We start from the raw sequence: 21865 nt of genomic DNA on the forward strand, positions 1-21865 counted from the left end.
TTGGTAATGCCAATAGCCATCTTACACAGCAGCACTTTGAAAGCATTATTTTAATGCACAGCTTGTTCAGTAGTCACTATGATTATAAGCTGATCTTATCCATCTTATCAAGCAGGACAGATATTGCACCTTGCAGTAGTACTGGGACAGTCTGGCGTGAGTCAGAGAGATAGCTGATTCATCCTGATTCACTGCCAGACTGACCACGCCACCGGCACCACGTACACTAAGAAAGTGTTAGACTTGTACAGTGAAGGATAGATGCAGTAGCATATCTGCTCCAGGTATTGTTTGGCCACAAAAATATGTCACAAATGATCTAAAATAAATTGTGCTCACAAAAGCGGCATCTGCTTTATAAATCAGCCCATAGTGATATCAAACTTGTTGCAAGCATGCAGAAGCAGTCACATGGGTTACAGTAAATCACCTGGCACCACTATTATTATTTAGTACAACGGTAGATTTGTTTGGTACCGCACAGGACTAAAATAGATATTGAGGAAAAATTGGGTTATGTTATATATAATCCCTATGAAACCAACAGTAAAGAAGTTATTAAGAATCCCTGAGGTGGGCATCAAAATCTTTGAAGTTGGTGGTGCTCCCAGAGTCAATAGGACATACGAGTATGTAAAGAAGGGAAAGAGAGACTCTGTGTTAGGGCACACTTGATATGATACAATTGTTTAAAACTTAACTTTTAATATAGAGAAGTTTAAAATATTGATATACACAGACAAAACATGTAAGTAAGTTAGCACCTCTGTATGCTATAATGTGAACCCTTGTAACAAGGATAGGAAAATAAAGGGTAGCAAAATATCCTTAATAATGTATCTGAGGTGAAAATATTAAAACCGGAGTATCCATCGATATCCAGAGGATAAAAAAGAAAAGGCGATATTGAATAATATAGATTGAATTATAATTAATAGTAAACCGCCTTCTGTGAAGGTACTCCTGGTAAAGACATCTGTTTAATAGATTGGAGATCAGATAGTATAGACTGGAACTATTATAAAAGGAGTGGTAAGAGTCAAAGGTTGCTCCCACACTTCTGCTTTTTGTGTTAGGCACGGATTGTTCAATTAATGCACCCAATATTCCCTAGTGGTCTCCCATCTAGGTACTGATTCGGCTTTTCACTGCTTTGCTTCCAAGATCGGACGAGTTTGGGCGTGGCTAGTGATATATGGCCGTAAAAGATCCGTGATCACAAATGAGAGAGTGTAAAAAACCAAGAATAGGAGTACTTCTGCTTTCCAATTATTTGCACAGTTTCTGTTACTAAGGTATTGAGGAGAGGAAAGTCTGGCATATGGATGAGAAAGTACTGGAAATAAGTGAGGGAGATGAAAATAGTATGGGTTAAGGGCCCCACCTTCTGCTGTCCAATGTCATATAATCATGTAAAGTATAGCGGACATAGGATGAGAGAGGCGGGCTGACTCAAAGTCATAGAATATTAAAAATAGTCTTAGATTCCTTAAACTATATACTTCTCATTTGTAAGTTAATATTTATGAGACTGAAATAATCACTGCGCATTTGTACAAACACCACTGTTCAGAAAAATACGTAAAGAAGATTGTGACATCTATTTACAGCAATAGGTTTGGAGTAACAGACATGTCAGATTTCTAAAGAGAAAAGCTGCATATTACATACCCACTTAGATTTAAATAGTGTGACGGTTATGAGACACTTTAACCTCCTTGTACTTCCAATGTTAGCAAGGATCTAAAGCAAAAATTGCCAGAAAGAATTGCAATTTTTGTGAGTTATATCCAGTGTATATACTGGAGTAGCAGCAGTGATGATATGACCAGTTACTAATACTTTCACTGTCTGTCTGTTGCAGGTTTAGAAAATAATAATCCCTCTAAGGTAGTGGGAATTAACATATATGTATACCAATCTACCAATCTCACAAACAATCCATAGTAAGAAACAGAATGATTCAAATAAATATAACCCCAAATGGGTAAATACGATACCAGGAGGTATGTGGGCTGAATAGTGCACGATTCAACACCACTGACACAAATGGCCATTTCACCAGGAAGTGGCTTGTTCACTGTGGACAAGCCACCTCCTGGTGAAACGGCCGTTTGTGTCAGTGGTGCTGAATCATGCACTATTCAGCCCACGTACCTCCTGGTATCGTATTTACCCATTTGGGGTTATATTTATTTGAATCATTCTGTTTCTTACTATGGATTGTTTGTGAGATTGGTAGATTAGTATACATATATGTTAATTCCCACTACCTTAGAGGGATTATTATTTTCTAAACCCTCAACAGACAGACAGTGAAAGTATTAGTAACTGGTCATATCATCACTGCTGCTACTCCAGTATATACACTGGATATAACTCTAAAAAATTGCAATTCTGTCTGGCAATTTTTGCTTTAGATCCTGGAAGTACAAGGAGGTTAAACTGTCTCATAACCGTCACACTATTTAAATCTAAGTGGATATATAATATGCAGCTTTTCTCTTTAAAAATCTGACATGTCTGTTACTCCAAACCTATTGCTGTAAATAGATGTCACAATCTTCTTTACGTATTTTTCTGAACAGTGGTGTTTGTACAAATGCGCAGTGATTATTTCAGTCTCATAAATATTAACTTACAAATGAGAAGTATATAGTTTAAGGAATCTAAGACTATTTTTTCATATTCTATGACTTTGAGTCAGCCCGACTCTCTCACCCTATGTCCGCTATACATGATTATATGACATTGGACAGCAGAAGGTGGGGCCCTTAAACCATACTATTTTCATCTCCCTCACTTATTTCCAGTACTCTCTCATCCATATGCCAGACTTTCCTCTCTGCAATACCTTAGTAACAGAAACTGTGCAAATAATTGGAAAGCAGAAGTACTCCTATTCTTGGTTTTTTACACTCTCTCATTTGTGATCATGGATCTTTTACGGCCATATATCACTAGCCACGCCCAAACTCGTCCGATCTTGGAAGCAAAGCAGTGAAAAGCCGAATCAGTACCTAGATGGGAGACCACTAGAGAATATTGGGTGCAGTAATTGAACAATCCGTGCCTAACACAAAAAGCAGAAGTGTGGGAGCAACCTTTGACTCTTACCACTCCTTTTATAATAGTTCCAGTCTATACTATCTGATCTCCAATCTATTAAACAGATATCTTTACCAGGAGTACCTTCACAGAAGGCGGTTTACTATTAATTATAATACAATCTATATTATTCAATATCGCCTTTTCTTTTTTATCCTCTGGATATTGATGGATACTCCGGTTTTAATATTTTCACCTCAGGTACATTATTAAGGATATTTTGCTACCCTCTATTTTCCTATACTTGTTACAAGGGTTCACATTATAGCATACAGAGGTGCTAACTTACTTACATGTTTTGTCTGTGTATATCAATATTTTAAACTTCTCTATATTAAAAGTAAAGTTTTAAACAATTGTATCATATCAAGTGTGCCCTAACACAGAGTCTCTCTTTCCCTCCTTTTCATACCACTATTATTATTTACTGCATGACCCATTTGAGTACTGTTCCTAAATGTCAGCTGTAACATAAAGTCATGCTATTTAACAAATATATATATATATATATATATATATATATATATATCAGACGGTTTCCTGGTTTGGATCAGCTGATCTCCTCCTAGAACAGGAACCAGGTGGCACTCCTCGGATTAGGTATAAAAATCTAACTTTTTATAAGTCCATTAGAAAATGTGCATAACAATTACAGAAGCATTGTGCAGTGTGACCGACGTTTCAACGCCTCACAGTCATTTTTACAAGGTGCCAAATGCTAATGCTGTGTTCTTTTTTTCACACACAACATATCTTTGTCTGTTGTTGGATATCAGCAATTCTGGGTTTCTGATATATCATATCTTATTTTTCCTTTGTGGAAGATGACACAGATAAAAGTGCATGGTCAAAGTGTGCAAAATTCCACCATTAAGACCATGAATAAAAGCCAAGAACTAACAGGATTTATTGACAACCTACATGCAACAATTAAAGGTAAAAGGCTTTGTGTTTTCATTTGTGCTGTGTTATTTTGTTTCTGAAATGTTCTCTACGGTACAGCTATAAAGTGATATACAGTATATGGTCTTCATTTTCTTTGAGTAATGTTATATGTTGTGTTGTTACACGTATTCATATTTTATTTTTGTTTTTTTGTTGTTGTAGTTTTCTTTCTAAAGCTTATTATATTTAAGAGCTTTTTTATTCAAAGAGTTACTGCCTTTAGATTTGTAGCTGTTAGAGAATATGTGGTGGGATGTAATGGAGTCCTAGATTGCCGAAGGTGCAGGGTGCCAGCTGTTCTCGGACATTTTTTTTAAAGGGGCAAACACAAGATAAAACCATGCCTTGTAAGTGATTGCCCCTTTAAAAAAGCGTCAACTGGCACCCCGCACCTCCAGAGATCTCAGACTACTATACATCCCGCCGATTATCTTTTTCCCTCTACATTAATGGAACACAGTGAGTTATATTCCACTACGACAGTTTAGAATACTGGGAAAAAACTCTTCTCCCCAATATTTTTCCTGCTTCCTATCTCCTCTAACTTGTTACAGTGTCCTGCATATGGGGTGGACACAAAGGGGTAAATTTACTAAGATGGGAGTTCTATTTAAGATGGGATGTTGCCCATAGCAACCAATCAGCTTCTACTTCTCATTTATCTAGCACCTTCTAGAAGATAATACCTGTAATCTGATTGGTTGCTATGGGCAACATCCCATCTTAAATAGAACTCCCATCTTAGTAAATTTACCCCAAAGTATTTTATGATTATCGACTTGAAATTAATTGAGTTGCCTGCTAAATACTCTACTAGGAGTCAGCTTCTATGTCCAAATGTGGTGGTCTTTCTACAGTACCACCTTGGAGGTATATAGCTTTAGCTGCCCCATGTGGTGCAGTGGCGGCACCATTTGTATATACAGATGTAGCCATCTTACTGTGATGCGACATGCTGCGTGTCGTGCCATGCTGCGCCTATGGAGCGATCGCCGGCTGTGAATAGTCGCAGCCAGGCATACCATGCAGCAAGCCGTATTGCAGCATGCTGCATCGCAGCAAAGATGAACATGGCTACATCTGTGTGTATATATATATATATATATATATATATATATATATATATATATATATATAATATACAGTATATTATTTAACAAGGAGTTTTACTAGATGCAACCATATCAGCTACTGTAACTTTCTATGCCTTTGCTTGCCTTTTATGTATTGGTCCATGTTATTTCTTTTTGGCTTCTTTTCTTGTGTATTTCAATTAGATTAAAACTCTTCAATTGGCCTGCTATGCAGATACTGTAACTGGCATGCTTTGTCATGCACTATTGATTCCTCTTTCTTTTAGTAATTATCAAAATCACTGAGAGTTTGAATGAGACGCTTGGCAGTGATCCCCAACTGTCTGACAGCACAGTACTGGATTATCAGGAAGACGTTTCTTCCAAGCTTGAGTCAATGAGCACAAAAGCCTTTCATGAACATTATCACCATGCTACCACAAACCTTAAGTAAGATGTATTGTATTTGCATGTATCTAGCATTGTACCATAGAGCCAACTGAATAAAATGTAGGTTTATAGTCAGCTGAATCAGTATGAAACCATCATTTTCAAACTGTTACTTGTATTCTCTCTTCCGTCTTCCATCTTCCATCTTTTGAACTCAATTGCAGTTTTTCATTGTTTATTTTTCTGTTTTCCCTTTAAGGTAGATGTTATTGATCATTATGTGAAAATAACATTCACTCTCCCATGCTGCATATATCCTATGTATTGACAACATGCACCAATTTCAGTTCAATGTCTTCTTAATAAGCCTAATAGCCAATGAAATTGCCATGTGTGTGTCCAACTTTATTTTCCTAAAGACATACTTGAAATTTTAGAATAGCCATTATTAATATATTAGAAGTCTGCATGTTCTAGTATCCTCTCCTTTTATGACTTCCGACTTTCCTTTTACCATACTGTTTTTCCAAAATTTATATTCACCCTCAAGTTCAGCAGAAGTTCTCTCAGTGGCAGGGGACGTTATCTTAGGGTTCTGTGTATCAGTCTACATTCATAATCTCGACATGGTCATAATGAGACATCATGTTTACATGTTTATCATTTGGACATTGACCATGTAGACGTTCAGCATGTTGACACTGGTGAAATGTCAAAACTGTCTAGGTTTGAGGTATGCCTAACCCTAACCCCAAACTGCTAACACTAACCTCTAAACCCAATGTTGACATTTTCACTATATCAGCAAGACTTTTGTCAACAATTTGTCCATATAGACATTTTCTAGATGTTGAAATTCTAGCCATTTTGACATCATATCTGTCAACATTCTAGTGTTGACATTATGGGCAGTATTCAATTGTTTGAAAAGTCAGTTGGGTGTCTGTTTTTTCCTATCTAATAGACAGGAAAAACAAACACCCAACCGACTTTTCAAACAATTGAATATCTCCCTATGACTTTATACTTTTATTACATCCCCAACACCTTCCATGCGTTTCCCTCCCATTCTCTTCTGTGTTCTATGTTATACACCACGGATGTATTTAGAATTGTTTTGTACTTTGTTAACAATCTTCCTGTTCCCATGCATCTTAAAATATACTTTCTAGTATGTTCACAGGTTTCATTGCAGTATTTTTACAGTGATATTCTTTTTCATCATTATCTGTAGTGTCTATATTGTGCCTAGTATCATATTTAACACTGTTGGCACTTGAATTATAAATCAGTCTCTTGTAAATTCTTTTGACTTATCTCTACTTAGTTTGCTATACATTTATTTGTGTTGCTTCATACCTACAACAGAGTTTCAGATGACTTACTAACCCTTGTTCGGAATAATTACGAGAAGCCACATCAGGACTTACGGAGGTTGAAGAAGAGTCTTCAAGACATGTTATCACAGCGCAACAGCAAATTGCTTACAGCTAAAGACTTAATTGGTGAATCCACATCAAATACCAATAGCACCAACAATCTTCTGATTATCATCCAAAACAACCTGGAAGACTTCAAAGTGAGTATATTTTCTCTAACGTCCTAAGTGGATGCTGGGGACTCCGTAAGGACCATGGGGAATAGCGGCTCCGCAGGAGACTGGGCACATCTAAAAGAAAGCTTTAGGACTATCTGGTGTGCACTGGCTCCTCCCCCTATGACCCTCCTCCAAGCCTCAGTTAGATCTCTGTGCCCGAACGAGAAGGGTGCACACTAGGGGCTCTCCTGAGCTTCTTAGTGAAAGTTTTAGTTTAGGTTTTTTATTTTCAGTGAGACCTGCTGGCAACAGGCTCACTGCATCGAGGGACTAAGGGGAGAAGAAGCGAACTCACCTGCGTGCAGAGTGGATTGGGCTTCTTAGGCTACTGGACATTAGCTCCAGAGGGACGATCACAGGCCCAGCTTGGATGGGTCCCAGAGCCGCGCCGCCGGCCCCCTTACAGAGCCAGAAGGCAGAAGAGGTCCGGAAAATCGGCGGCAGAAGACGTCCTGTCTTCAACAAGGTAGCGCACAGCACTGCAGCTGTGCGCCATTGCTCTCAGCACACTTCACACTTCGGTCACTGAGGGTGCAGGGCGCTGGGGGGGGGCGCCCTGAGACGCAATAAAAACACCTTGGATGGCAAAAAATGCATCACATATAGCTCCTGGGCTATATGGATGCATTTAACCCCTGCCAGAATACATAGAAAAACGGGAGATAAGGCCGCCGATAAGGGGGCGGAGCCTATCTCCTCAGCACACTGGCACCATTTTCCCTCACAGCTCCGTTGGAGGGAAGCTCCCTGGCTCTCCCCTGCAGTCACTACACTACAGAAAGGGTTAAAAAAGAGAGGGGGGCACTAATTAGGCGCAGTATTAACTATACAGCAGCTATAAGGGGAAAAACACTTATATAAGGTTATCCCTGTATATATATAGCGCTCTGGTGTGTGCTGGCAAACTCTCCCTCTGTCTCCCCAAAGGGCTAGTGGGGTCCTGTCCTCTATCAGAGCATTCCCTGTGTGTGTGCTGTATGTCGGTACTTTTGTGTCGACATGTATGAGGAGAAAAATGATGTGGAGACGGAGCAGATTGCCTGTAATAGTGATGTCACCCCCTAGGGGGTCGACACCTGAGTGGATGAACTGTTGGAAGGAATTACGTGACAGTGTCAGCTCTGTATAAAAGACAGTGGTTGACATGAGACAGCCGGCTACTCAGCTTGTGCCTGTCCAGACGTCTCATAGGCCGTCAGGGGCTCTAAAGCGCCCGTTACCTCAGATGGCAGATATAGACGCCGACACGGATACTGACTCCAGTGTCGACGGTGAAGAGACGAATGTGACTTCCAGTAGGGCCACACGTTACATGATTGAGGCAATGAAAAATGTTTTACACATTTCTGATAATACGAGTACCACCAAAAAAGGGGTATTATGTTCGGTGAGGAAAAACTACCTGTAGTTTTCCTGAATCTGAGAAATTAAATGAGGTGTGTGATGATGCGTGGGTTTCCCCCGATAACAACTGATAATTTCTAAAATGTTATTGGCATTATATCCTTTCCCGCCAGAGGTTAGGGTGCGTTGGGAAACACCCCCTAGGGTGGATAAAGCGCTCACACGCTTGTAAGGGCTCTACCTTCGCCTGAGATGGCCGCCCTTAAGGATCCTGCTGATAGAAAGCAGGAGGGTATCCTAAAAGGTATTTACACACATACTGGTGTTATACTGCGACCAGCAATCGCCTCAGCCTGGATGTGCAGTGCTGGGTTGGCGTGGTCGGATTCCCTGACTGAAAATATTGATACCCTAGATAGGGACAGTATATTTTTGCCTATAGAGCATTTAAAAGATGCATTTCTATATATGCGTGATGCACAGCGGAATATTTGCCGACTGGCATCAAGTCTAAGCGCGTTGTCCATTTCTACCAGTAGAGGGTTATGGACACGTCAGTGGTCAGGTGATGCGTATTCCAAACGGCATTTGGAAGTATTGCTTTATTAAGGGGAGGAGTTATTTGGGGTCGGTCTTTCAGACCTGGTGGCCACGGCAACAGCTGGGAATTCCACGTTTGTACCCCAGGTCGCCTCTCAACATGAGAAGATGCCGTATTATCAGGCGCAGTCTTTTCGTGGACAAGCGGGCAAAAGGTTCCTCATTTCTGCCCCGTGACAGAGGGAGAGGAAAAAGGCTGCAGAAATCAGCCAGTTCCCAGGAACAGAAGCCCTCTCCCGCCTCTGCCAAGCCCTCAGTATACGCTGGGGCTTTACAAGCAGAATCAGGCACGGTGGGGGGCCCGTCTCAATGAATTTCAGCGCGCAGTGGGCTCACTCGCAAGTAGACCCCTGGATCCTTCAGGTGATATCTCAGGGGTACAAATTAGAATTCGAGACGTCTCCCCCTCGCCGTTTCCTAAAGTCGGCTTTACCGATGTCTCCTTCTGACAGGGAGACAGTTTTGGAAGCCATTCACAAGCTGTATTCCCAGCAGGTGATAATCAAGATACCCCTCCTGCAACAGGGAACGGGGTATTATTCCACACTGTTGTGGTACCGAAGCCGGACGGCTCAGTGAGACCGATTCTAAATCTAAAATCTTTGAACACTTACATACAGAGGTTCAAATTCAAGATTGAGTCACTCAGAGCAGTGATTGCGAACCTGGAAGAAGGGGACTACATGATGTCTCGGGACATCAAGGATGCTTACCTTCATGTCAAAATTTACCCTTCTCACCAAGGGTACCTCAGGTTTATGGTACAGAACTGTCACTATCAGTTCAGAAGCTGCCGTATGGATGGTCCACGGCACCCCGGGTCTTTACCAAGGTAATGGCCGAAATGATGATATTCCTTCGAAGGAAGTGAATTTTAGTTATCCCTTACTTGGACAATTCCCTGATAAGGGTAAGATCCAGGGAACAGTTGGAGGTCGGTGTAGCACTATCTCAGGTAGTGTTGCGGCAGCACGATTGGATTCTCAATATTCCAAAATCGCACCTGGTTCCGACGACGTGTCTTCTGTTCCTAGGGATGATCCTGGACACAGTCCAGAAAAAGGTGTTTCTCCCGGAGGAGAAAGCCAGGGAGTTATCCGAGCTAGTCAGGAACCTCCTAAAACCGAGCCAAGTCTCAGTGCATCAATGCACAAGGGTTCTGGGTAAAATGGTGGCTTCCTACGAAGCAATCCCATTCGGCAGATTCCACGCAAGAACTTTCCAGTGGGACCTGCTGGACAAATGGTCCGGGTCGCATCTTCAGATGCATCAGCGGATAACCCTGTCACCAAGGACAAGGGTGTCCCTCTTGTGGTGGTTGCAGAGTGCTCATCTTCTAGAGGGCCGCAGATTAGGCATTCAGGACTGGGTCCTGGTGACCACGGATGCCAGCCTGCGAGGCTGGGGAGCAGTCACACAGGGAAGGTATATCCAGGGCTTATGGTCAAGCCTGGAGACATCACTTCACATAAATATCCTGAAGCTAAGGGACATTTACAATGCTCTAAGCTTAGCAAGACCTCTGCTTCAAGGTCAGCCGGTGTTGATCCAGTCGGACAACATCACGGCAGTCACCCACGTAAACAGACAGGGTGGCACAAGAAGCAGGAGGGCAATGACAGAAGCTGCAAGGATTCTTCGCTGGGCGGAAAATCATGTGATAGCACTGTCAGCAGTATTCATTCCGGGAGTGGACAACTGGGAAGCAGACTTCCTCAGCACGACCTCCACCCGGGAGAGTGGGGACTTCACCCAGAAGTCTTCCACATGATTAAAAACTCGACAGGTATTGCGCTAGGTCCAGGGACCCTCAGGCAATAAGCTGTAGACGCTCTGGTAACACCGTGGGTGTACCAGTCAGGGTATGTGTTCCCTCCTCTGCCTCTCATACCCAAGGTACTGAGATTGATAAGATGGAGAGGAGTAAGCACTATATTCGTGGTTCCGGATTGGCCAAGAAGGACTTGGTAACCGGAACTTCAAGAGATGTTCACAGAGGATCCGTGGCCTCTACCTCTAAGAAGGGACCTGCTCCAGCAAGGACCCTGTCTGTTCCAAGACTTACCGCGGCTGCGTTTGACGGCATGGCGGTTGAACGCCGGATCCTGAAGGAAAAAAGGCATTCCGGATGAAGTCATCCCTATCCTGATCAAAGCCAGGAAGGATGTAACCGCAAAAACATTATCACCGCAATTGGCGAAAATATGTTGCGTGGTGCAAGGCCAGTAAGGCCCGACGGAGGAAATTCAACTGGGTCGATTCCTACATTTCCTGCAAACAGGAGTGTCTATGGGCCTGAAATTGGGGTCCATTAAGGTTCAAATTTCGGCCCTGTCAATTTTCTTCCAAAAAGAACTAGCTTCAGTCCCTGAAGTCCAGACGTTTGTAAAAGGGGTACTGCATATACAGCCTCCTTTTGTGCCTCCAGTGGCACTTTGGGATCTCAATGTAGTTTTGGGTTCCAAACGTCACATTGGTTTGAACCACTTAAATCTGTGGAGTTAAAATATCTCACATGAAAAGTGGTCATGCTGTTGGCCCTGGCCTGGGCCAGGCGCGTGTCAGAATTGGCGGCTTTATCCTGAAAAAGCCCTTATCTGATTTTCCATTCGGACAGGGCGGAATTGAGGACTCGTCCTCAGTTTCTCCCCAAGGTGGTTTCAGCGTTTCACCTGAACCAACCTATTTGTGGTGCCTGCGGCTACTAGGGACTTGGAGGCCTCCAAGTTGCTAGACGTTGTCAGTGCCCTGAAAATATATGTTTCCAGGACGGCTGGAGTCAGGAAATCTGACTCGCTGTTTATCCTGTATGCACCCAACAAGCTGGGTGCTCCTGCTTCTAAGCAGACTATTGCTCGTTGGATTTGTAGTACAATTCAGCTTGCACATTCTGTGGCACGCCTGCCACAGCCAAAAATCTGTAAATGCCCACTCCACAAGGAAGGTGGGCTCATCTTGGGCGGCTGCCCGAGGGGTCTCGGCTTTACAACTTTGCCGAGCAGCTACTTGGTCAGGAGCAAATACGTTTGTAAAATTCTACAAAATTGATATCCTGGCTGAGGAGGACCTGGAGTTCTCTCATTTGGTGCTGCAGAGTCATCCGCACTCTCCCGCCCGTTTGGGAGCTTTGGTATAATCCCCATGGTCCTTACGGAGTCCCCAGCATCCACTTAGGACGTTAGAGAAAATAAGAATTTACTTACCGATAATTCTATTTCTCATAGTCCGTAGTGGATGCTGGGCGCCCATCCCAAGTGCGGATTGTCTGCAATACTTGTACATAGTTATTGTTACAAAAATCAGGTTATTATTGTTGTGAGCCATCTTTCAGAGGCTCCTCTGTTATCATGCTGTTAACTGGGTTCAGATCACAGGTTATACGGTGTGATTGGTGTGGCTGGTATGAGTCTTACCCGGGATTCAAAATCCTTCCTTATTGTGTACGCTCGTCCGGGCAAGTATCCTAACTGAGGCTTGGAGGAGGGTCATAGGGGGAGGAGCCAGTGCACACCAGATAGTCCTAAAGCTTTCTTTTAGATGTGCCCAGTCTCCTGCGGAGCCGCTATTCCCCATGGTCCTTACGGAGTCCCCAGCATCCACTACGGACTATGAGAAATAGAATTATCGGTAAGTAAATTCTTATTTTCTCTAACGTCCTAGTGGATGCTGGGAACTCCGTAAGGACCATGGGGAATAGCGGGCTCCGAAGGAGGCTGGGCACTCTAGAAAGATCTTAGACTACCTGGTGTGCACTGGCTCCTCCCACTATGACCCTCCTCCAAGCCTCAGTTAGATTTCGTGCCCGGCCGAGGTTGGATGCACACTAGGGGCTCTCCTGAGCTCTTAGAAAGTTATAGTCTTAGAATTTGTTTTTTTTCAGTGAGACCTGCTGGCAACAGGCTTACTGCAGCGAGGGACTAAGGGGAGAAGAAGCGAACTCGCCTGCTTGCAGCCGGATTGGGCTTCTTAGGCTACTGGACACCATTAGCTCCAGAGGGATCGACCGCAGGCCCAGCCTTGATGTTCGGTCCCGGAGCCGCGCCGCCGTCCCCCTTACAGAGCCAGAAGCAGGAAGATGGTCCGGAAAATCGACGGCATGAAGACATCCTGTCTTCACCAAGGTAGCGCACAGCACTGCAGCTGTGCGCCATTGCTCCTCATACACACTTCACACTCCGGTCACTGAGGGTGCAGGGCGCTGGGGGGGGGGCGCCCTGAGGCAGCAATAAAAACACCTTGGCTGGCTAAAATACCTCAATATATAGCCCCTGGGGCTATATATGAGGTAAATACCCCTGCCAGAATCCCAAAAAAAGCGGGAGAATAGGCCGCGAAAAAGGGGCGGAGCCTATCTCCTCAGCACACTGGCGCCATTTTTCCCTCACAGCTCGGCTGGAAGGAAGCTCCCTGGCTCTTCCCTGCATTTCTACAGTACAGTAAGAGGGAAAAGAGAGGTGGGGCACTAAATTGGCACTGTATACAGTATAAGCAGCTATTAGGGACATAACTCAGTTAGTCCCTGTATATATATAGCGCTCTGGTGTGTGCTGGCATACTCTTACTCTGTCCCCCCAAAGGGCTTTTGTGGGTCCTGTCCTCTATTTGAGCATTCCCTGTGTGTGTGGAGTGTGTCGGTACGGCTGTGTCGACATGTTTGAGGAGGATAATGATGTGGAGGGGGAGCAGATGCCTTTAGCAGAGATGTCACCCCCTGCGGGGCAGACACCTGAGTGGATGGTATTATGGCAAGAAATGAGTGCACGTATAGACTCCTTACATAAAATTTTTTACGACATGCCGACTGTGGGACAGCCGAGTCTTCAGCTCGTGCCTGTCCAAGGGTCTCAAAAGTCATCAGGGGCTCTAAAACGCCCGTTATCTCAGGTGGCACAAGTAGATGTCGACACGGATACTGACGCCAGTGTCGACGACGATGAGTCAAATTTAATGCCCGTTAAGGCCATTCGCTGCATGATTGAGGCAATGAAAGAGGTGTTAAATATTTCTGATTTACATCCAGGTACCACAAAAAAGGGTATTATGTTTGGGGAAAAAAAACTACCTGTAGTTTTTCCCCCGTCAGATGAATTAAATGAAGTGTGTGAAGAAGCGTGGGCTTCCCCTGATAAGAAATTGGTGATTCCTAAGAAATTACTAATGGCGTTCCCTTTCCCGCCAGAGGATAGGTTACGTTGGGAAACACCCCCGAGGGTGGATAAAGCGCTCACACGTTTGTCAAAAAAGGTGGCACTACCGTCCCAGGATACGGCCGCCCTTAAGGAACCTGCTGATAGAAGGCAGGAGGCGATCCTGAAGTCTGTATATACACACTCAGGCATTATACTCAGACCAGCAATTGCGTCAGCTTGGATGTGCAGTGCTGCCGCTGCATGGTCAGATAACCTGTCAGAAAATATTGACACACTAGACAGAGACACGATCCTGTTAACAATTGACCATATAAAAGACTCAGTCTTATACATGAGAGATGCACAGAGGGAAATCTGCCGGCTGGCATCTAAAGTAAGTGCACTATCTATCTCTGCTAGGAGATGCTTATGGACTCGCCAGTGGACTGGAGATGCAGATTCCAAAAGGCACATGGAAGTTTTGCCTTATAAAGGGGAGGAATTATTTGGGGATGGTCTCTCCGACCTAGTTTCCACAGCAACGTCTGGGAAGTCAGCATTTTTACCCCATGTCCCCTCACAGCCTAAGAAGGCGCCATTTTATCAGGTTCAGTCCTTTCGATCCCAGAAAAATAAGCGGGGAAAAGGAGGGTCTTTTCTGTCAAGAGGCAGAGGCAGGGGAAAAAGGCTGCAGCAAACAGCAGGTTCCCAGGAACAAAAGTCCTCCCCCGCTTCCTCTTCCAAGTCCGCCGCATGACGGTGGGGCTTCACAAGCGGAGCCAGGTACGGTGGGGGCCCGCCTCAGGAATTTCAGCGATCAGTGGGTTCGCTCACAGGTGGATCCCTGGATCCTTCAAATAGTATCTCAGGGATACAGGCTGGAATTCGAGGCGATTCCACCCCGCCGTTTCCTAAAATCCGCCTTGCCGATTGCTCCCTCAGACAGGGAGGCAGTGCTAGCGGCAATTCACAAGCTGTATTCCCAGCAGGTGATAATCAAGGTACCCCTACTTCAACAAGGCCGGGGTTACTATTCCACACTATTTGTGGTACCGAAACCGGACGGTTCGGTGAGACCCATTCTAAATTTGAAGTCCTTGAACACATACATAAAAAAATTCAAGTTCAAGATGGAATCGCTCAGGGCGGTTATTGCAAGCCTGGACGAGGGGGATTACATGGTATCCCTGGACATCAAGGATGCTTACCTGCATGTCCCCATTTACAATTCTCACCAGGAGTACCTCAGATTTGTGGTACAGGATTGCCATTACCAATTCCAGACGCTGCCGTTTGGACTCTCCACGGCACCGAGGGTATTTACCAAGGTTATGGCGGAAATGATGATACTCCTTCGAAAAAAGGGAGTTTTAATTATCCCATACTTGGACGATCTCCTAATAAAGGCACGATCCAAGGAACAGTTGTTAGTGGGAGTAGCACTATCTCAGGAAGTGCTGAGCCAGCACGGTTGGATTCTGAATATCCCAAAGTCACAGCTGGTCCCCACGACACGTCTAATGTTCCTGGGAATGATTCTGGACACGGCCCAGAAAAAAGTGTTTCTCCCGGAGGAGAAAGCCAGGGAGTTGTCTTCTCTAGTCAGAGACCTCCTAAAACCAAAACAGGTATCGGTGCATCACTGCACGCGGGTCCTGGGAAAGATGGTAGCTTCTTACGAAGCAATTCCATTCGGCAGGTTCCATGCCAGAATCTTTCAGTGGAACCTGTTGGACGAGTGGTCCGGATCGCATCTTCAGATGCATCGTTTAATAACCCTGTCTCCACGAACCAGGGTGTCTCTTCTGTGGTGGCTGAACAGTGCTCATCTTCTGGAGGGCCGCAGATTCGGCATACAGGACTGGGTCCTGGTGACCACGGATGCCAGCCTACGAGGCTGGGGGGCAGTCACAAAGGGAAGAAATTTCCAGGGACTATGGTCAAGTCAGGAGACTGCCCTTCACATAAATATTCTGGAACTAAGGGCCATTTACAATGCCCTAAGTCAAGCAAAATCCCTGCTCCTACACCAGCCGGTGCTGATCCAGTCAGACAACATCACGGCAGTCGCCCATGTGAATCGACAGGGCGGCACAAGAAGCAGGACGGCGATGGCAGAAGCCACAAAAATTCTCCGATGGGCGGAGAATCATGTACTAGCACTGTCAGCAGTGTTCATCCCGGGAGTGGACAACTGGGAAGCAGACTTTCTCAGCAGGCACGACCTCCACCCGGGAGAGTGGGGACTTCATCCAGAAGTCTTCCAAATGATTGTAAATCAATGGGGTCGTCCACAGGTGGACATGATGGCGTCCCGCATAAACAAAAAACTAGAGAAGTATTGCGCCAGGTCAAGAGACCCTCAGGCGATAGCGGTGGACGCCCTAGTGACACCGTGGGTGTACCGGTCAGTGTATGTGTTCCCTCCTCTACCTCTCATACCAAAGGTACTGAGAATAATAAGAAAGCGAGGAGTAAACACAATTCTCGTGGTTCCGGATTGGCCAAGAAGAGCGTGGTACCCGGAACTTCAAGAGATGATCTCAGAGGACCCTTGGTCCCTGCCGCTCAGACAGGACCTGCTACAGCAGGGCCCCTGTCTGTTCCAAGACTTACCGCGGCTGCGTTTGACGGCATGGCGGTTGAACGCCGGATCCTGAAGGAAAAGGGCATTCCGGAGGAAGTCATTCCTACGCTTATTAAAGCCAGGAAAGATGTTACGGCAAAACATTATCACCGCATATGGCGGAAATATGTTGCATGGTGCGAGGCCAAAAAGGCCCCAACAGAGGAATTTCAACTGGGTCGATTTCTGCATTTCCTGCAAGCAGGAGTGAATATGGGCCTAAAACTAGGCTCCATTAAAGTACAGATCTCGGCTCTGTCGATTTTCTTTCAAAAGGAACTAGCTTCAGTACCTGAAGTTCAGACATTTGTGAAAGGAGTGCTGCATATTCAGCCCCCATTTGTGCCTCCTGTGGCACCGTGGGATCTCAACGTGATGTTGAATTTCTTGAAATCACATTGGTTTGAGCCACTAAAAACCGTGGATCTGAAATATCTCACGTGGAAAGTGGTCATGTTATTGGCCCTGGCATCAGCCAGGCGAGTGTCAGAATTGGCGGCTTTATCATGTAAAAGCCCTTATAAGATTTTTCATATGGATAGGGCAGAATTGAGGACTCGTCCCCAGTTTCTCCCTAAGGTGGTGTCAGCGTTTCACCTGAACCAGCCTATTGTGGTGCCTGCGGCTACTAAGGATTTGGAGGACTCCAAGTTGCTAGACGTTGTCAGGCCCCTGAAAATATATGTTTCCAGGACGGCTGGAGTCAGAAAATCTGACTCGCTGTTTATCCTATATGCACCCAACAAGCTGGGTGCTCCTGCTTCTAAGCAGACTATTGCTCGTTGGATTTGTAGTACAATTCAGCTTGCACATACTGTGGCAGGCCTGCCACAGCCTAAATCTGTCAATGCCCATTCCACTAGGAAGGTGGGCTCATCTTGGGCGGCTGCCCGAGGGGTCTCGGCTTTACAACTTTGCCGAGCAGCTACTTGGTCAGGGGCAAACACGTTTGCAAAATTCTATAAATTTGATACCCTGGCTGAGGAGGACCTGGAGTTCTCTCATTCGGTGCTGCAGAGTCATCCGCACTCTCCCGCCCGTTTGGGAGCTTTGGTATAATCCCCATGGTCCTTACGGAGTTCCCAGCATCCACTAGGACGTTAGAGAAAATAAGAATTTACTCACCGGTAATTCTGTTTCTCGTAGTCCGTAGTGGATGCTGGGCGCCCATCCCAAGTGCGGTCTATCTGCAATACTTGTACATAGTTATTGTTAACTAAATCGGGTTATTGTTGAGCCATCTGTTGAGAGGCTCTATCGTTTCATACTGTTAACTGTGTTTCATATCACGAGTTGTTCGGTGTGATTGGTGTGGCTGGTATGAGTCTTACCCGGGATTCAAAATCCTTCCTTATTGTGTACGCTCGTCCGGGCACAGTACCTAACTGAGGCTTGGAGGAGGGTCATAGTGGGAGGAGCCAGTGCACACCAGGTAGTCTAAGATCTTTCTAGAGTGCCCAGCCTCCTTCGGAGCCCGCTATTCCCCATGGTCCTTACGGAGTTCCCAGCATCCACTACGGACTACGAGAAACAGAATTACCGGTGAGTAAATTCTTATTTTTTTTCGTTAATTCTTAATTTCATATCTGATTGGTCAGTTGCCTTTATGCACAGGTGAACTCTTTGTAAGTTTCAAAGTTAAGAACCAACTTCAACAGTTCATGTAATGGTATTTTTGCAGGTAAAAAAAAAGACTCTCCAAGAGAACAAGAATCATTCTGAAGTGTTGATTGAGGAAGGACTTTTGCTGGCTGAAGAGGCAGCTCTGCTTAGAGATGACGTGATTAATGCAACATCTGTATGTATCCCATTATTTAGCAAATGGTCATAGTGATGGATTGCAATTGAGTTTGCATTCACCTATTTATGTTCTCTACAGATATTAGATATGCACAAAGAAGAGCTGATCATGTGGAACACAAAGCTGAGGCACCATGTAGATGAGCTGGTTCTGCAGATGTCCAAGCGAGATGCTCTTGCCTTGGTCTACAAAGCCGAAAACCATACAGCCAGTATACAGAGACAGGCAGATGCACAAAACAGGTATTGATGGTATTATCACCAGAGTGTCCGTCTACACATAGACAGTATAACTATCTGCTATGTAGTCGCTATAGGTGTATTTATTTCCCACTCCTACCTTTTGTGTGTAGATATGTATTGCGTGGTAAAGCTGTGACGAGAGATCTGAGAGCCCCAACATGCTGACAGACTGCTAGCAGACTGCATATGCAGCTGTCACCATAGCACAGGAGGTGGAAACAGATGGGAGCTTTACTCCCCAGATTGACAGCTACCTGTCATATGTTAAGGAGGAGGGCCGAGACAGAGGTGGTGTGGTGAGAGCTGACTGCCAGGAGAAGCAGAAATGGCTGGGAGTCAAGATAGGTGGAGCCGGGAGGGCCAAAACAGAGGTGGAGCAGGGAAAGTCGATTGCCAGGACGAAGAATAGAGGGCTAGGAGAGAGGTGGAGCCTGGAGCAGAGAGGGCCTGGTCAGAGGCAGGACAGAGAGTCATTTCTGGATGTTGCCGGTCTGGGATTTCTACAGCTCGGGACTCCGTACAGATGTTCTGTTTTCCGGACTGTCCAAAGCAATCATTGGGCGGGTGGCAACCCTAGTATGTTGGTCTGCAGTTTGTTTGGCTGGTTGCTACCACTATGTGCCTAGGTAGGTCGCAAAGTTTTACCTTAAGCACTATGGTAAAATCATGTTGAACTGTAGGATGGGTCAAATTGAGATGTGGGAACAGATTTTTTTGTTTGATAACAAGTCGAATCTGCATCAGCAGTAAACTGTCAAAAACAGGCGCATGTTTGACAAAAACACGTGGCTCCGCGAGTTACACGTGTTTTTCAACAGTGCTGGTTTTTCCGACAGTCGAAAAAACAGAACTTTCATTGAATAGGTCGAATACATATTTGATCTAAAAACTGTTGAAAAGTGCAGTTTTTCCGACTGTCAGAAAAAACGGCACCAATTGAATACCCCCCTTAAGCTTTAAATTGTAGTTTTATTATACAGCCTTCAGTATACGTGTGCTACATGTAAACAGTATGTCCTCTGTGTGCACAAAAAGATGTATTGCAACATGTCCAAATGCAGATTTTCTCCCTTTAGCTGGATTTGCTCTTGGCTTTGAATAGGACCCTTAGTGTGCAAGATTATATTAATTTTCTTATTATTTTGTACTTTAGTCGAGGGAAGTTGGTGTCTCCTAATTATGCCAAATGTTTATCTTCCAGTTCTCTATCAGATATAAGAAACACTTCGGTAAATGCCACAACTGCTATACAAGCTCACTCTGGTATTAAACATATGATTGAGCAAGCTGAGACAATGGCGGAGCAGTGTAACTATACCATCTCAGAGGCTCTGGCATTGGTGAGTACCACAGCGGATCAAGCACGCACGCACGCACGCACGCACACACACATACACAACACTTAATAATACATTGAAGATTGCCTAGATTTAACAGTTTTTAGAAGTTTATAACATTACAGATATATTTTACAAGTTTTACACACAGGCAAACATGGGGTAACTGTTAGTTGTTTTTATTATTATTATTATTATTATTATTATTAGTTTTATTATTATTAATTTATTTCCTTTATGTTTAAAGACCACTCCTAGCTATTTATGCCATACTTATCTGTACTCTCGGAATGTCTGTGAGACTTCTGTTTTTCTGTGAGTCCCAGCACAGTATGCCACCCTCCCGGATCCTGCGGCTATTTTCTAAGACGTTTGCAGTGGGCGATCACTAGAAAGCCCCTTGCGGACACGGTGGCATGCTGCGCTTGCCACAGGTTATATAGATGTCCTGAACACCCATAGATGGAGAAGAGCCTGTGGTGCCGCTCCGGCGGCAGCATTTCACCGCCTGACGGGATTCCGGCATCGGCATTGTGACCGCCGGGATCCTGACAGCCGTTCTCGTGATTGCTTCCCGGTTATTAGCTCTTGTTTCAGAACTGAGTAGATATGAAATATGTTACAGGCCAAAAATACTAATCATTATTATGTTAAAAAGCATCAGAATTTACTATCATTCTTATTACAGACACATGTTGTGACTCTACTGTTTAATTCAGAATTTACTTTGTCAATTAAAAAAAGCTTTTTACACATTATAGACTCATTACAAATGAAGTGAGAGCTGCTGTCACCTACACACAGTTCTTAGTGAATAGAGGTACCAGTCTGTGTACACTATAACTATATATTGCTGTTATGTAGCTATAAAATAGGAAATATAGCAGTAAGTAAATCTAGTTATTGCAGTGCAGTGTTATAAATCGGAGTGCTTGAGCGGTGGTCACATACAGTAGGCTGCAATAAGCATGTAGATTGCTAGAACTATTTGCAGCAAACAAGTGTTGGTATTTCAGTAAGCTGTATCCCTGGTGTATTCCTTATGTTGTGTGAAATATACGAAAAGCAAAAATATTCCCAATGAGAGAGACTTATTGCAGCAAAGTGTAGTATGTGAATAGATATACAGTGTACATGTTATATTGTTTGGTTTTTATTTTTAGAATTGTATTAGAACTTTGAAACTTGACAGTTTCATCTGGGTATCATATGTATGGGTTGGGTTAGAGTGACCGGCGGGTGGGAGATAGACGGTCACCATACCGACGCCGGGATCCCGGCTTTTAGATGGCCGGGGGGAGAGCGCAACGAAGCCCCTTGCGGGCTCGTTGGCTCGCTGCGCTCGCCACAGGTTTTATTTCCACTCTATGGGTGTCGTGGACACCCATGAGTGGGAATAGTCCGCATCCCTTATGTATATATCAAATACACATCACACAATTTAATTAGTTTGTCCATAAATACCAGAAAGCACTTAGAAATCTTCTACTGTAATCAGTCTGTTTAATTGATTTAGGTATTTAAAGTCAGTTTAAGCAACAAAATGATGTTCTTGATTGTGCCAGGGGGTACATATGTTAGATGTGATTTAGTTAATATTTTATGCTAAGGAAAATGTGAGTTTGTGACTGCTTTAGTCATTGTCTGATCACTTTTTGACCTGAATAAGGCCC

At 44.3% G+C, this 21865-nt stretch overlaps 1 protein-coding gene across 1 annotated transcript in view; it reads left to right on the forward strand.

The window, feature by feature from the left end:
• The window catches only part of LAMA1 (laminin subunit alpha 1), a 376319-nt gene that overhangs the window by 234291 nt on the left and 120163 nt on the right, over nucleotides 1–21865 (forward strand). Inside the window, exons 35-40 of the mRNA XM_063923508.1 lie at nucleotides 3933–4044; nucleotides 5414–5576; nucleotides 6885–7095; nucleotides 18494–18610; nucleotides 18692–18855; nucleotides 20057–20195. Of these exons, the coding sequence (XP_063779578.1) occupies nucleotides 3933–4044; nucleotides 5414–5576; nucleotides 6885–7095; nucleotides 18494–18610; nucleotides 18692–18855; nucleotides 20057–20195 (906 nt within the window). The remainder of the gene's footprint in view (nucleotides 1–3932; nucleotides 4045–5413; nucleotides 5577–6884; nucleotides 7096–18493; nucleotides 18611–18691; nucleotides 18856–20056; nucleotides 20196–21865) is intronic.

This window comes from Pseudophryne corroboree, chromosome 5 (genome assembly GCF_028390025.1).
Source record: "Pseudophryne corroboree isolate aPseCor3 chromosome 5, aPseCor3.hap2, whole genome shotgun sequence".
Classification (NCBI taxonomy): Eukaryota; Metazoa; Chordata; class Amphibia; order Anura; family Myobatrachidae; genus Pseudophryne; species Pseudophryne corroboree.